The sequence below is a fragment of the Sylvia atricapilla genome, chromosome 7, assembly GCF_009819655.1.
Source record: "Sylvia atricapilla isolate bSylAtr1 chromosome 7, bSylAtr1.pri, whole genome shotgun sequence".
Lineage (NCBI taxonomy): Eukaryota > Metazoa > Chordata > Aves > Passeriformes > Sylviidae > Sylvia > Sylvia atricapilla.
Window position 1 is genome coordinate 19,014,436 of NC_089146.1, and position 13,693 is coordinate 19,028,128.

General features: G+C 41.3%; 1 protein-coding gene across 1 annotated transcript; it reads left to right on the plus strand.

Moving 5' to 3' along the window:
- The first annotated feature begins 233 nt into the window (after nucleotides 1-233).
- Nucleotides 234-9,430, plus strand: LOC136363530 (cilia- and flagella- associated protein 210-like). The gene is made up of 8 exons (XM_066322854.1): nucleotides 234-442; nucleotides 1,738-1,894; nucleotides 3,146-3,285; nucleotides 3,580-3,772; nucleotides 4,325-4,489; nucleotides 5,147-5,253; nucleotides 5,994-6,158; nucleotides 8,656-9,430. The coding sequence occupies exons 1-6, from the start codon at nucleotides 345-347 to the stop codon at nucleotides 5,246-5,248; spliced, it is 855 nt and encodes a 284-aa protein (XP_066178951.1). The 5' UTR covers nucleotides 234-344; the 3' UTR covers nucleotides 5,249-5,253; nucleotides 5,994-6,158; nucleotides 8,656-9,430.
- Nucleotides 9,431-13,693: the final 4,263 nt, after the last annotated feature.

Sequence of the window (13,693 nt, forward strand, 5' to 3'; positions counted from 1 at the left end):
CCGGGCCGGACTGGGCTGTGCTGGGCTGTGCTGGGCTGGGCTGGGCTGTGCTGTGCCGTGCTGGGCTGGGCCGGGCCGGGCTGTGCTGGGCTGGGCCGGACTGGACTGGGCTGTGCTGTGCTGGGCTGGGCCGGGGCGGGCCGCGGCGCCGCTCCAGCGCTCTCCAGACCGCGCCCGCCGCCCGCTCAGCTGTCGCTGCCCGCCTCGGCTCCGGAGCGTTCCGCTGCTCGCTTTGAGCGGGGCGGGAGAAGGAGCCCCGATTTCCCGGGAAGCCGAGCCGTCGGTGAGGATCCCTCCTTCTCCTTCGGCAGACGTCTCCGCAGAGGCGGCGAAGAAGGCTGGCGATGGACCGCGATGGGCCGGACGCCGCTCGCCAGGACGCAGAGCTGGAGCGGGGCCGCTACCTGAACCGCCGGGCCGTGGCCCAGGAGCAGCTGGCGCAGTGAGTGCGGCCGCGGGAGCCGGCAGTGGGGCCAGAGGGTTTGGGTAAAAAGCCTTCCCGCGGCCTGCCCGGCCCGGGCGGGTCCCGGCGGCACGGCCCGCGGAAAGGGGCGGCTCTTGGGCGCCAACCCGCCATCCGTGCCCGGGCTCCCTGACCCACTGCTTTTGAACCGGGGTTTCAGACCATCCTCACGTCGTGCTCAGATGGACCTTTCCTCACCCTCCATAATTCTGTTCTCCAGCTTCAGAAACGTCTCTTGCTGTCAGGGCCTATGTGTATCCTAACACATCCAACAAGACTGACTCAGTTCTGGCACCGAGAGCACGTGGCTTCTCTCACTATTGCTGCTTCTCCCCCCTAGAAGCCCTCACACCTCCAGCTAGCACGGGCAGCATGGCCACGCCTTGCACACTGCTGTGGCACGGCTTAGAACACTGCTTGCTGGAAAAGGCCGAGGCTGTAAGGGGAGTGGGATAACAATGAAACAGGCTCATCAAATTCCATCTAACATTTGAGTCCATGTTCACTTTTGGTAGTGTAGACTTCCCTAGCACCCTCAGACTGGAACTGAGCTTTGGCCAAAAAAATTTGAGTTAGCTTACTGTAATAAATTGTTGGAAAATTGCAAAATGAAAGTCCGAGAAAACCACAAACCAAGCCCGGGGTCGGTACTGGCTGACCCTCAAATCCGGCCTCTATCGCACTGAATCCCCCCATTCACGGGGTCAGTCTTTACAGGGTCAGGTTTTATATTTTATACAATTTTCCGACCGGACAGTGGGTTGCTTCATCCTTTTGTCCCTCTTGTCTTCGTTGCATAGTCGTATTTCTTTTCCTTCTTGCTGCTGGTCTGATGAATAGTTTTCCGGGCAGGGATGGACGTTTGATTGCATTTACGGGAACCAGGCATTGGCACGCACACCCATGACGATGTAGATAAGATGTTCATCAGGTGTTGATCACCGGGTCGTTGGCAGACCCATCTCCTCTTGGAGCCACCCTTCTTTCTGTTGTAAATGGATCGCTTCCCCTGTTCCCGGCAGAGGTAGCACAATTCCCAAACACCTTCATTTCTTACAAATGAATGATTTAATACCGCATTTTACAATAAAAGAAGAATTAATTCCACAAAATATATCACGCAAAAACTGATTCTGGTTTTGATCTGATACTTTACTTAAAAGTATCAAGGTTTTTTACTGTTAAAATACCCATAGAGGTGCATAATCTGTATCTATTCATTATTACCTCACGTTGTCCCTAGCTCATTTATTCACTTCCCTTTTCTGATTCAGAATAAAGGAGCACAAGGATCAAGCAGATCTGGCCAAGCTGGAAAACAGAAGAGAAGGGGAACGAATACAGCGATCGAACCAATTGTACCAACTGGAAATTCAGAGAGAAAAAGAAAAAGAACAGGAGAAAAAAGCTGAATTCCAGAGGCAGCATCATGTAAGTAGCAGAAAAGCAGACAGTTCAAAATGTGTATTTCACCCTGGCCCAAAAATAAACAGGAGTGTGGGCAACAGGGTCTTTGCTGACAGCTTTAGTAGCATGGGATCCTGCCCTGCCAGTTGCAGGCCAGGTCTTTCCTCTGTGCTTTTGAGAAAGACCTCTTGGAAGTTTTAATGTCATACCTGAGCTTTGGCTGGTCTACAATTGATGAAGTTTGCTAGAATCAGTGAGGAAATTGTCTTTGAGAACTGGATTTAGATTCCATGTACTTGCCCTAAGTTCACTTTTTCTTGTTAGGGAGAGGGAATAGCCTGAGTATGACAATACCTTTTAAACTTGGTGATGACCTACTTACCACACATACTGTTTCCCTGCCGATGCCTGCTTGAGCAGGGAAACTGAAGTAGAAGTGCTGTGATGATTCATTGCCCTGGAAGGGAGTAAAATGAGAGATTTCCCACTAAAACCCTACTTGCCTTTTTTTCCTTCCATACTCACCCCAAATACACCAACTTCCCCTCGTTTCCAACCTTGTATGTGCAACAAAAGCTATACATACTGCCAACCTATACAAGTGCCATTTCTGAGTCATTACAACATGCCTTATGCTTTACATTTTGATGGTTCTACAGACTTACTGTTTGAGCCCTTTAGAGTCTGCACCATATGAATGATACACAGGTTGGGAACAGTACATCTGGAGCCACTGGGAAGGTAGAGGAGAGAAGATAAGTTATTGTAAGCCTGGGGCCACAACCACATACCAATTTTACTTTTGTTGTGTTTGTGATAAGTAGATAATATGTCACTGTTCACGACACGAAAGAACCACACTCACCCGACAGGTTGAAGTGAGGAAAAGAAGGGCAGTTTATTATGGTTTGGAGTTTAAATAGGATTTGGAGTTTGATCAAGGATTGGAGGACAGGAGGGACACCTCTCTGACCCCAGTGGTCAGTTCAGAAGTCCATCACAGAAAGGAATGAAAACAATCTACTTTGTTTATGGTACATGCATGAGAATCTCCACTAGAAATATGTAAACAATCATCAGAAGGCTGAAAATCAGGCCAACAGATAATAAAAATTTTCTTTTATCTCTGGGTTTCTATCTTCTGTAGCTTCTCCACTGATGTAAAGAACTCCTTATCACAGGCTAGGCCTGAAGTATTTGCTAGAATTTGTTTTCAGTTCATATTTCCAAAATCTCATTCTACATGAAAATAAAAGTAGTTTTCCATTTAAACAGGAATATGTAGCTGAACAGAAAATATTTAAAGCTGAAGAGAAACAAAAAGAAGACAAAGATGACGATCGGATTAAGGCTTATATTAAAGGAAAAGAAATGATGGCTGATCTGACAAGAGAAAAATATGCAGAGGCTAACAGGTGGGTCCAGGGATAATTTTCAGTGTTAAGATTCAAACTTGTAATTTCATTTTGTGACAAACACTATTCTCAGTTGTTATATCAGCATAATCAGAACTTGGATGCAACCAAGTTTTCTGTAATTAAAACTTGTAGTGAAAAGTGCAGAAAAAATGCCTACCAGTTCCAACAGGAATTGGTGCTGTTGGGGTGGAGGTAGGATTCCTGGTGTTATTAGAAACAACAGTTACCAATTGCCTCCACTAATCTAAATGACAGCTTTGGGATGTTACAGTAGCTCATGTTCTCCTGCAGGATGATACAGAAGCATAAGGACAAAGCTTTTGATCAATTAACTGCACAGATGAATGAGAAATTTAAGATTGAAGATGATCGTCTCACTAGAGGAGCTGCAGAGGTAGAAGTTGAGTACCAAATGCAAAACAAAGAGAAAGAAATGAAAAAAAAGGCTGCTATTGAATCTATTGAAGAAAACAGAGTCAATGTGGTAAGAAATGGGGCTTTCCCTGCACCTCTTTCTGTTACAGACTTGTATGTAGGAATAGTGTTTGGAAATGCCAGTTTCCAGCACAGTCATCTGGACGAGACACACATGCAAGTCCTCACCAGTTGCTTCTCATTTATCATTTAGAGTTTTAGAATCAAATCCTTCAGAATGGTGCATGCAGCATATATGGTGATCCTCACTTCAAAAAAATTAGACTGGGAATCTGTAATCATTAGTAATTTGTGCAAACTCTGCACTGCTTACTCCATCTGATGAGCCTGGCCCAGACCACAGTTGGTGACTCTGGTGCCACGCAGCAGCAGGCTTCAGCAAGTCTGCTGACACCTTTCCTGGAGTCCCCTCTCCCTTTCCCCCTTCTGTGTTGGGCACACATTTGCCAGGGCTGCTGAAAACCCTGGGCTTGGGCACTGGCCAGCCACAGTGACCGTGCTGATCGGGGCGCTGGTACAGGGCTGCCTCTGCAGAGAGAGAACTTCCAGCTTAGCAGGCCAGCTCCGTGCTTAACTTCTGTGTGTGTGTTGCCAACTACAGATAAAGCTGAAAGAGGAAAAGGAGAGACAGAAGAAAGAAGAGGATGAGAAGGATCGTAATCAGTGGATGACAGATAATGGCATCTACATGGAAATGGAAAAAGCCAAGAAACAAAGACAGCGTGATGCAAACATGGAAGTACAGAAAATTCAGCTCCAGCAAATGGTAAACAGAAAAGCTGTATCCTGTCAGCCCCTTCAGAAAGAAGTACACTTCTAAACCCATAGTACTAGACCTCTGGCAGAAGAGAGGGGGAGAGAGAAAGGTTGCTGTGGGTGTGATGTATGCATTTGGTTTGGTTTGTATTTGTATGCACTGCAGCTGCTGATGTTGGAGAGGTGACTGTACCCACGGGCCACAAGAGGCTTGTTTGTGGAGTGAGAAGGTTACTGCTGAAACTTGACAATGCATGATACACGTGTTTCAGAGGTCTATGGGCCTCCTCTAAGAGCAGTAGAGCAGAAGCCTCTTCAGCTGGACTTGGCCCATGTGAGTCTGGGAGGATTACTGTGAGGGCTGGTAATAAGAGAACAATGGCAGGTCACGTCCTATCCTGTGCCACTATGACATTTTTTCAGCCATGCACTGCAATCCTCTTGTATCTCTGGGCAGGTCACCAAAGAGCAGCAGCTAATGCTGATGTTCATCAGCTATTTAATGTACCCTTTCTCAGGGGAGATATGGCAGGGGAGGGATGATGAGTACCAAGTATCAACTGAGGATGCCACAGACCTTCTGTAAGCTTTTACCCTCTCTCAGCTTTACAGGATGGTGATGTTGAGAACAAAATACTAAGTTTTGTTATTCCCTTTTCTTCATCAGGCTGAAAAGCAGGCAAGAAAAGAGCAGGAAAAGCAAGCAGAATTGGACTGCGATGCTCAGAGAGAGGCTGCTTTTCACTGGGATCGAGCTTCTCGGAGATAAAGACAGTGAGTAACTGAATCAGTGCCATTACTGGATTTAACTTCTATTCTCTCCAAACATTCAAGGAAGAAACAAAATATGGGCTTTTTAATTAGGACAGCTGCAAGAATGGTGGAGTGGATTATCTGCAGTATTAAGAACAGTAAAAATTGGGGGGTGGGTGGGTGAAGATGGTTGATGCAAGGCCTTCCTGCCTCATGTATGCAAGTCCCCAGCTTGCTCAGGACTGAGAACACTTGGCACTTTGCCACAACCTTTAGAGCCTGCTTTGCCCCTCAAAGCTCTCTGTCTGAGGGCAGGGCCAAGAACTCTTCTCGGGGCCAGCACAGACTGTTATTGTCTTGGTCTGTCCTGCTGTGGTCTGGGCTGCTGCACTCTTTTTTGGACAGAGGAACGTGGCTGGGTGCAGCTGAGTGACCCCGTACCCATGAGTCAGCATGGCCCATTGTTCTGTAATGTGATCTAAAGCACAGTAAGTAGGAACAATAAAGACTTGATTCAAAACTTCACTTCTGACCTAAAGTAAAAGACTAACATTGCTGCACTATCAACTAAAAGTCACTCAAGAATTCTCTCCAATTATCTTGGAGTAATTAAATTTGGAAATTACGTATTACAAAAAGAGACATGGCAATTGACTTGTGAAATTGTCCCTCAATATTTTTTTCCTTAGTTCACTAATGAAAAATTTATCTTCCTTCTCTCTGAGCCAGTGTGCATTTTATTACATCAAGGGTTTTTTCAGCAAGCAGAAAGAATGGAAACTTTTATAAAAGCCTTTTGATGGCAGAAGCTGGAGCCTTAAGAAGTACTGACTACAGCAGGAGTGGTGCCGAAACCTGCAGAGCTTGATAATGCTCCAAATGCATCCCTAAGTGCAAATGTGCACATGCTCACTACTATGCTATTGGTGAGTCCAATGGGTTTTTAGTCTACCTCCACAGCAGCAAGAAGCAAGGTGGATTGCAGCCTCATTTCCTACTCAGCTTCCAGAAATGTCCTGTTCTGCAGATTATGTATGTCTGCATTTGAAATCTGCAGCCTGCTTCCATCAGGCTTATACTCCTTTTACTTGGATCATCTACAGAAAACCCATCATCCAGTACCAGAAAACAACTCTTCATTTCAGTACACTTAAAATAAAGTGGGAGTCCTGTGTAATTTTAAAGCATGTTGGCTAAATAGGGATTTACCCAAATTCAGCATGAACAAAATCCAGCAGCAATCATGATTTCTTTTGATTGACTATGATTTCTATTCTGTTGACTCAGATGTTTTATGTGCTTGTTTTAAATAACTAATTCTAGTTAATAATTTTCTGTACAACCTCTATAAAGCATAGTATGATGACACTATATAAGAATGGCCAAAGGTGGTGGAATGTCACCTGTCACCTTTCCTGTGTAAGGCAGGAGGCTGGTCTAGCTGCTCACAAGCGGCCATTTAAGGATAGTAACAAAATATAGGAAGATAAACTGCAGCTGATAAGAAGGGAAATTGTTGACCTGGAAGGCTCTCATTTAGGCCCTCATCTAGGGCCACTCTTGTATGAGTTATTAGGTGGAGTCACCATTCCTGAAGGTATTTAGATGAGTAGATGGTGCTTAGGGACATAGATTAACTAGTGTTCGACTTCAGTACTAGGTTAACAGCTGGACTTGATTTTAAAGGTCTCTTCCAATCTAAATGACTATAGTTTTAATAAATAGGTAGCAAATCAGAAAATGCTTTGAGAGATAATTTGACTACTGAACTTTAATTATTGGTTTTGCTCAAAAAAGCATCCTCTCAGATACTGTTCTGCTTTGGGACATTGCAGCAGATGAGAGTCATAATAGGTACTAGCTTTATTTGAAGACCAAGACCTTAGGGGAATGCAAGGCAACCCTCAGAGTGACTGAAACAGAGACCTTAAATCAAACATTTTTTCCACACCTGTGATCCAACTCTTGAAGGAGAACAGCAACTTCAGTTTGAACATGTGGGCCTCCGTGGTACTCTCCCAACAGTATCTCAACTCATACCTGTGTGGTGGTACAGAGAGCACTGTTTTCATGGATCTAATACAACTCCTACCTAGCAAACGGAAGAGAACAGCACTCTAAAATGCCTTCTATCCTAAGGAAAATTGAATTAACTAACTGTGCAGCTCTTTACGCTTAGGCAGTGTTCCAGTACTCCAGGTTGGAGTTACTAGATCTGTGCAAGTTCTTTTAGCATCACAGTCTTTGCTACCAGTTAGCTCTGAGTAAATTTGAAGAGGATACATACCTGGAAAGAAACTGCCCATGAACAGAAGAGCTGGCACCATGAGACTATTAAGGATGAACATCCCAATACACTTGTTCTATACTTCTGAAAAAGAAAAAAAAAATCTTTTCAAAGCTTTCTTGTCATGTTAGGTCAAATAATTTACTCTGTTTCAACAGCTAAATTCTTTCAAATATCTGTTATAAACTTAGGCCTTCCTGTTATCTCTTGAATGGAAGAGTGCTGTAACTAGTCTGTCATCTTCCTCCTTGTTCTGGCAGTGCATCCATGTTTCTGATGCTGATCTTCCCTCCTGTCCTGGCAGTGTATTTTTGAGAGACAAAAAATTCACTACCTCTAAATAGCATGCAAAAATTCCCATAATCAGTGAAGGCTAAGACTTGTAGAGGGAGGCGAATGCAGGAGATTAGAGAAGACTGTATGAGATGTCTTTGGAATTATCTTAATTTCTTTCTGTTTAGAATAAGTTGGGGTATAGGCTTTGTTAAGCTTGTAATGTGTGAAGTCATTGCTTTCACACTACTGCACTGCCACCACTTTACCCTAGGCTTCTTTTTGTTTTAGTGTTCATGGCTTTGATATTACTAGATATCTAAGTGAACATGAATGATTCAAATCTGCCTTCTGATCTGGTTAACCAATCTCTAGTAACAGTCTTAAAGCAGAGCTGTTTGTAGCTTGTTGACACTATCTTGTATAAACCAGCACGGCACTTTGTTTTTCTGTGGATTGCCTCAGCTCCAATACATTATCCAGAGAAATTAACAGTTCTGTTGGGTACTGAAGGGCTTGAACATCAGCATTGCAGGTCCAGGAAAATTCAACACCGCATCTCTGTTAAAGTAATACTTGCACACCCCCTGCCCCCCAGTGAGTAGCATCTGGTCTGACTCCTTTTCTGTGTAAAAGGAAAAAAAGGCAAAGGTTAGAAAGAAAAAGCAGCATGTACTGATAACAAGTGTGTATTACTGAGCAGACCAAGAAAAATCCGACAACTGGCACAGTGGACAAGTTTGGAACCATCTTTGATAAAGCTTTTAAGTATTTCTTCATTAGTTTCAGCTATGATCTATCAGTGCATATACAATTAATAGAAGCTACTAATTATGTATTTAAACCATTCCTTTTTTCTTTAGAAATACATTTGACCACTACAGAAGCATCTATAAAGGAGTAAGAAGCAAGCCACTCTCTGCTTCCAAGTTCTGTGTGCCTGCAAAGCCAATCAGTGCCCAACAGCAGAAGCTGAGGACCAAGTTACAAGACATGCTATTTGCTAGAACTTGCCTATAATTCAAGCTCAAGAAACAAGTGCCACAGCTTGCAACTGTACTGTAACTAGTCTAATTTTATTATGGAACAAGGCAGTAGATTCTTTTCAGAAAGTCTAGAGCTAAAAACCAAAAGTAAACTAACAGTTCATCTGTACTGTATTCCTTGAACATTGCTGGGCATCCAGCCTTAATTCAAACCTTTTGACTTGAAAAGAAATCTTACTGAGCAAATAAAATTGAGTACATCTATCTGTAACAATAAAATCCATGTTAACTGTACTTTTTATGTGACAGTTTACTACTTAATTTTACTCTGGATAATGCAACAGAAGGTAGAAATAGTATCTTGAGAAATTGTGGCATTGGCTGAGTATCCTTTATGGGAGTTGGCTGCAGCAAGACTGTGTATCTGGCACTCCAGCTAATCTGACTACAGGAAATGGGAAAAACACTTTCCTGTCATCTTCTGAGCAATCTGCTGCCAACCAGCCAGGCTGTGCTACTGCTGTAGGTGACTTTTTGATTGAAAGTTGTTTTTTCATTCAGGTCTACAATGATTGTAAGCTGTGTCACCACTCTATTTACATTTGTATTGAACAGATAGTTCTTCTGTAAATAAAAGCTTTTCTGCTTCACATTCAGACACACACATCTTGTATTTTTTTCAAAAGACCATAGTTGGCAATAAGCAGAGTTTGCAATTAAGATACAAGGTCGGCTTCATTACATGGCTGCATTTTTATATGTTACAATACAGACATAATAGACTGTCATTTGCCATTCTGTCATAGGAATTATTAATTGCCCCTACTATTTGGCACTATTATCTAATATAACACAGAATAAAAATCTAACTTCACATCTTCAGTAAAAATTTATTGATCTTGGTTTAACTGAGGTCACATCCTGACATTGAATCACTCTGCCTGGTAAATCTGTACTCAAAGTATCAGCACTTCAGAAGGCTGGAGGTTGGCCAAGCACATTTACCCTGAGATGAGTTCACTTGGTCAGAGCATGGTGCTAACAAGGCTGAGCTCATGGGTTTGATGCCTGTATGGCCCACTCACCTAAGAGCTGACCTGATGATTGTAGGACCCTTCCAACTTGGAATATTCTGTGACAATATGACTTAGATTTCTCTAAATGCTGAAGATGCTAATACTGCAAGAGCCTGTGTGGCAGACATGGAATACACTAACAAATAAGCAAAAAAAGCATTTATTTCTGAGAAGTGCTTTAGTACATAAGTTGGACATTTCAAATCAAGAACTCATTCTCCCAGCTTACAACTGAATAATCTTCCCTGTTATGAACTATAAATTACAAAATGTCCAAAAGACTAAGATTAATTACAAATACTCTGCTAAATGCTACATGCACAATACTGCTGGTATAATTAACAATTCTTTTAGCTGAAGGAATCCAGTTATCAGCTAGTTCCTCTCACCACTGTTCATAATTTAATATGCCTAAATTCTTTTCAATTTTTTCAACCACTCTTTCCAATGGCAGCTATGGCTAAAGCCACATACAGACTACCTTTTATAATGGGGATATGTAGCCATGTCTACCTGCCTGCCAAAAGGAACAAGTTTCCCTAAGTGCTTTACATATTGCAAAATTTAAATGCAAAGTCAGGGTGCTGCATTAATTTAGTTTATTTAGTCCTTTTAATGTCTTAGAACTTCAATGAATACAAATATAAATTTAAAACAAATCACATGCATATTCAGAAGTTCAAGATTTCTCCTCTGAACTTATGCATGTTAACTGCCCTATTAGCTTTATTTGAACAATAACTTTATGATTAAGGAAAGATACTAATTTACTAATTCCTTCACAAATTATACCTTTACCTGTAGGTAGTTTTACTATCTAATCTCATCACTTTTTAAAATATATTTTATTACTGCTACTCCTTTTGTGAAATTTTGTACTAGAAAAGTTACTTTCATTTGATACTTTAAAAAACCCCAAACCAACACTCAAACAGGTGAACCTTACTTTTGGCCTTTACACAACAAAGTTTTGTTGAAACAGTGTTCCTAATGACATGAATTGTTCATGGGTGAGAAGTAAGAATTAAATTAGAAGTACATAAGCACCAAAATGGAAAGCTAAAGTTTCATGCTAGGTAATGGGAGAACTATACCAAATTCAAATTTTGCAAAATGCAGTTCACAGACTTTTTGATGCATTTTCTTTAATAATTTAGTTAAATACTGCATTATGAAAATTACTGTTTTCAGCAAAGGGAAGGCACATAACGGTTGTTTACATTTCCACTACACTGACTCTAGAAACGTGGCCAACCACCACCCCCCCAAAATAAAAACCCTTCAAAACACCAAAACAAAATTAACAACCCCTCCCAAAAGAACACTTTCATGGCTGTGCTTTTATAGAATTATAAAACGTATATCTTTAGGTTTTCTATTACAAGGAAAGTCCTAGAAGCAGGAATATACATTTTTGCTTATCAGAAAAGCAATGAGTCTACCATGCCCCTAGAGGTGTTTCCAAAAATACTTTATTTGCTTCAATAAATCAACAGTTCCAGAAAAGGCAGCTAAAGGACTGCCTCTTTTGTTTACATGAACCTAAAATCCATTTGCCAGGCTGACACTATTACAAATCAGACATTATTGGGGATCACTGCAAATTCTTCAACGCATCTGACAAAGAACACTGCAAAAAAAGCCTGTAGTCTGGGATTTCAAGTACAAAGTGCAAAATTTCCGGCTAAAATTCTAACAACCAAATAGAACTAAACATTAAAATGTAACCATTGCCTTTTTTCTTTCTTAAAAACAACCAACTGAAACAAACAGAACAACTGAAACACTATGGCTGTGTTAAAGAATTAGCAGACAGCAACACATTTTTTACAGGTAATAGTGTCTACATAACTGTACATTCTATCTACCCACCCTCAGCAAGAATTTGCACCCTCTGCTTCTGAGTTGATGGCAGTACCCAGAGTATCCAGCATAAAATAACAGTCTCCCTAATAAAGTTTGGAAAGCCACTATCAATTATAAATTCAGCATTCCAGGTATCTGTATGCTGCATGGTATTAGTAAAATCTCAGCATCTATTGTCAATACAACAGAGAATGCACATCTAACCTTTGGAAGTTATTTCAAGCCTGTATAGACACAAACACACACGTACAAGTTAGTCCAGTAATCCCTGCCCTCATTTTTCATTGTGTCTTGGAGTTCAGTAATTCCCTGGAACAAGGTCAGTTCTGGGGTACCAGCAGAAAAAGCTGTACTCTACTTTTTCCCCACATTCACAAGGAAAGACCATGGACACTGTTTTTACTGCCTCTGGAATACTTAAATTCTTCCAAATTAGTCCTCTGAGCCAAAAGCCAATGAATGACCTAATACAGATGTCAAAGATGGCACTATGCTATACTATGACTAGAGCACAAGGTGGCTACTGTGAGGCTGGGAACAGGAAAGCTCTGTCATTGAGGGAATAAACAGCTGCAGGACTACAAGAGCAACAGTCAGTGCCTCCTCACAAGGCAGCAAGAACTGCCTAGTGCTTGTGGCTGTCCTTGGGATTATGCTTTAGTCCCACCAAATTCTTAATCAACACTCTCAATTTCCAGTTTGATAAAGAAAAGCACAAATCTGGCAAACCCTCCCTTGTACAAGACTACAATTGTGTTTGTTTAAACAAAGTGCTCTGCACTAAACCAATTTACCACCAAATACAATACAGGCAACTGTATCCCACCACCTGCAATTTAGTGCAGCCAGCTTTTAAACAAAATCAAAGTACATTAAAAACAAGAAAATGGGCTTTGTGCCACCAACTCAGATGAATTTTTAATGTGCTATGGAAGAATTAGTCCATTTAACTTGTGCAAATAATTTTCTGAACTATAACAAAGTCCATACAAAAGGGTATGCAAGTGCATATTTTAAAGTAAGTAGTTACAACTGCAAACTACAATTGGATATCATCTCAGTCTTGAGATTTTAAATGAAACACAATTAAAAAAAAATATTCCCTGGATTGCTGTATTGCTGACTGCCTGTATTTCCCCCTCTTCTACAGCAGAGTCAGTATAGTTATGAACTGTTTTGTTTACATGCTTATACAAGCTTCAGTGATACTGGCAAGAATATTTTCAGTAGTGCAAATAAATTTCTTTAGCAATGGCTTGCTTGTATTAGAAATTATGTTAAAAGTTCTGTTAAAAATAATGAAACAACATTGCAAACAGTTTTTAAATGAGACTCTGAAGCACATGACATGCACAGCACAGTATAAATGCATGGTTAAGCTGCCACATAAAATTTTCTGAAGCCTAACTCCCTACCTTTATCCTTACTAGAGTGACCCAAAATAGGACTACAACTTCTCCGAAGTCCTACGAAGTTCAGACAGAAGAGATCCACTATCTATATAAAGGTCTTTGGTTCACTCCTCTGTGTTCTCTTAAGTAACAGTTATCATCCACAGGCAGACCAGGAACATTTTTAAACATTCTACGTAAAATGACCACTGAAATGCAAAATCCATGGGTGTTTCTAAGACACAGTAAAAAAGTAAAAAAGCACTTGACAGTCAAAGCTGCTCCACTAACTATTCTGCCAAAAAGTCACTCAACACACTTCCAGGTTTCCTCCTTTAAAAACATTGCTTATGTTGTTCACAATCCTAGGTTTTCTTTTGCTTTCAAGATACAACTATTTTTCCTTAGAATAACAACTGTCTGGATCACAATTTCAAGCAAGTTTCAGCATTTTTCTAGTCTGCTGTAAACAAACACTGATCACAAAGTGTGTTATAAAGTGAAAATGTTGACAATGTCATTACAAAGACAGTAAAAGCAAATCATGTCATCCAGTGAAGTATTTGGCAAAAAATTTAACTA

Coding starts and splice junctions, on each gene's coding strand:
- LOC136363530 (XM_066322854.1), top strand. CDS start 345: ATGGACCGCGATGGGCCGGACGCCGCTCGCCAGGACGCAGAGCTGGAG. Junction 3,286..3,579: donor AAATATGCAGAGGCTAACAG/GTGGGTCCAGGG, acceptor GTTCTCCTGCAG/GATGATACAGAAGCATAAGG. Junction 4,490..5,146: donor AAATTCAGCTCCAGCAAATG/GTAAACAGAAAA, acceptor TTTCTTCATCAG/GCTGAAAAGCAGGCAAGAAA.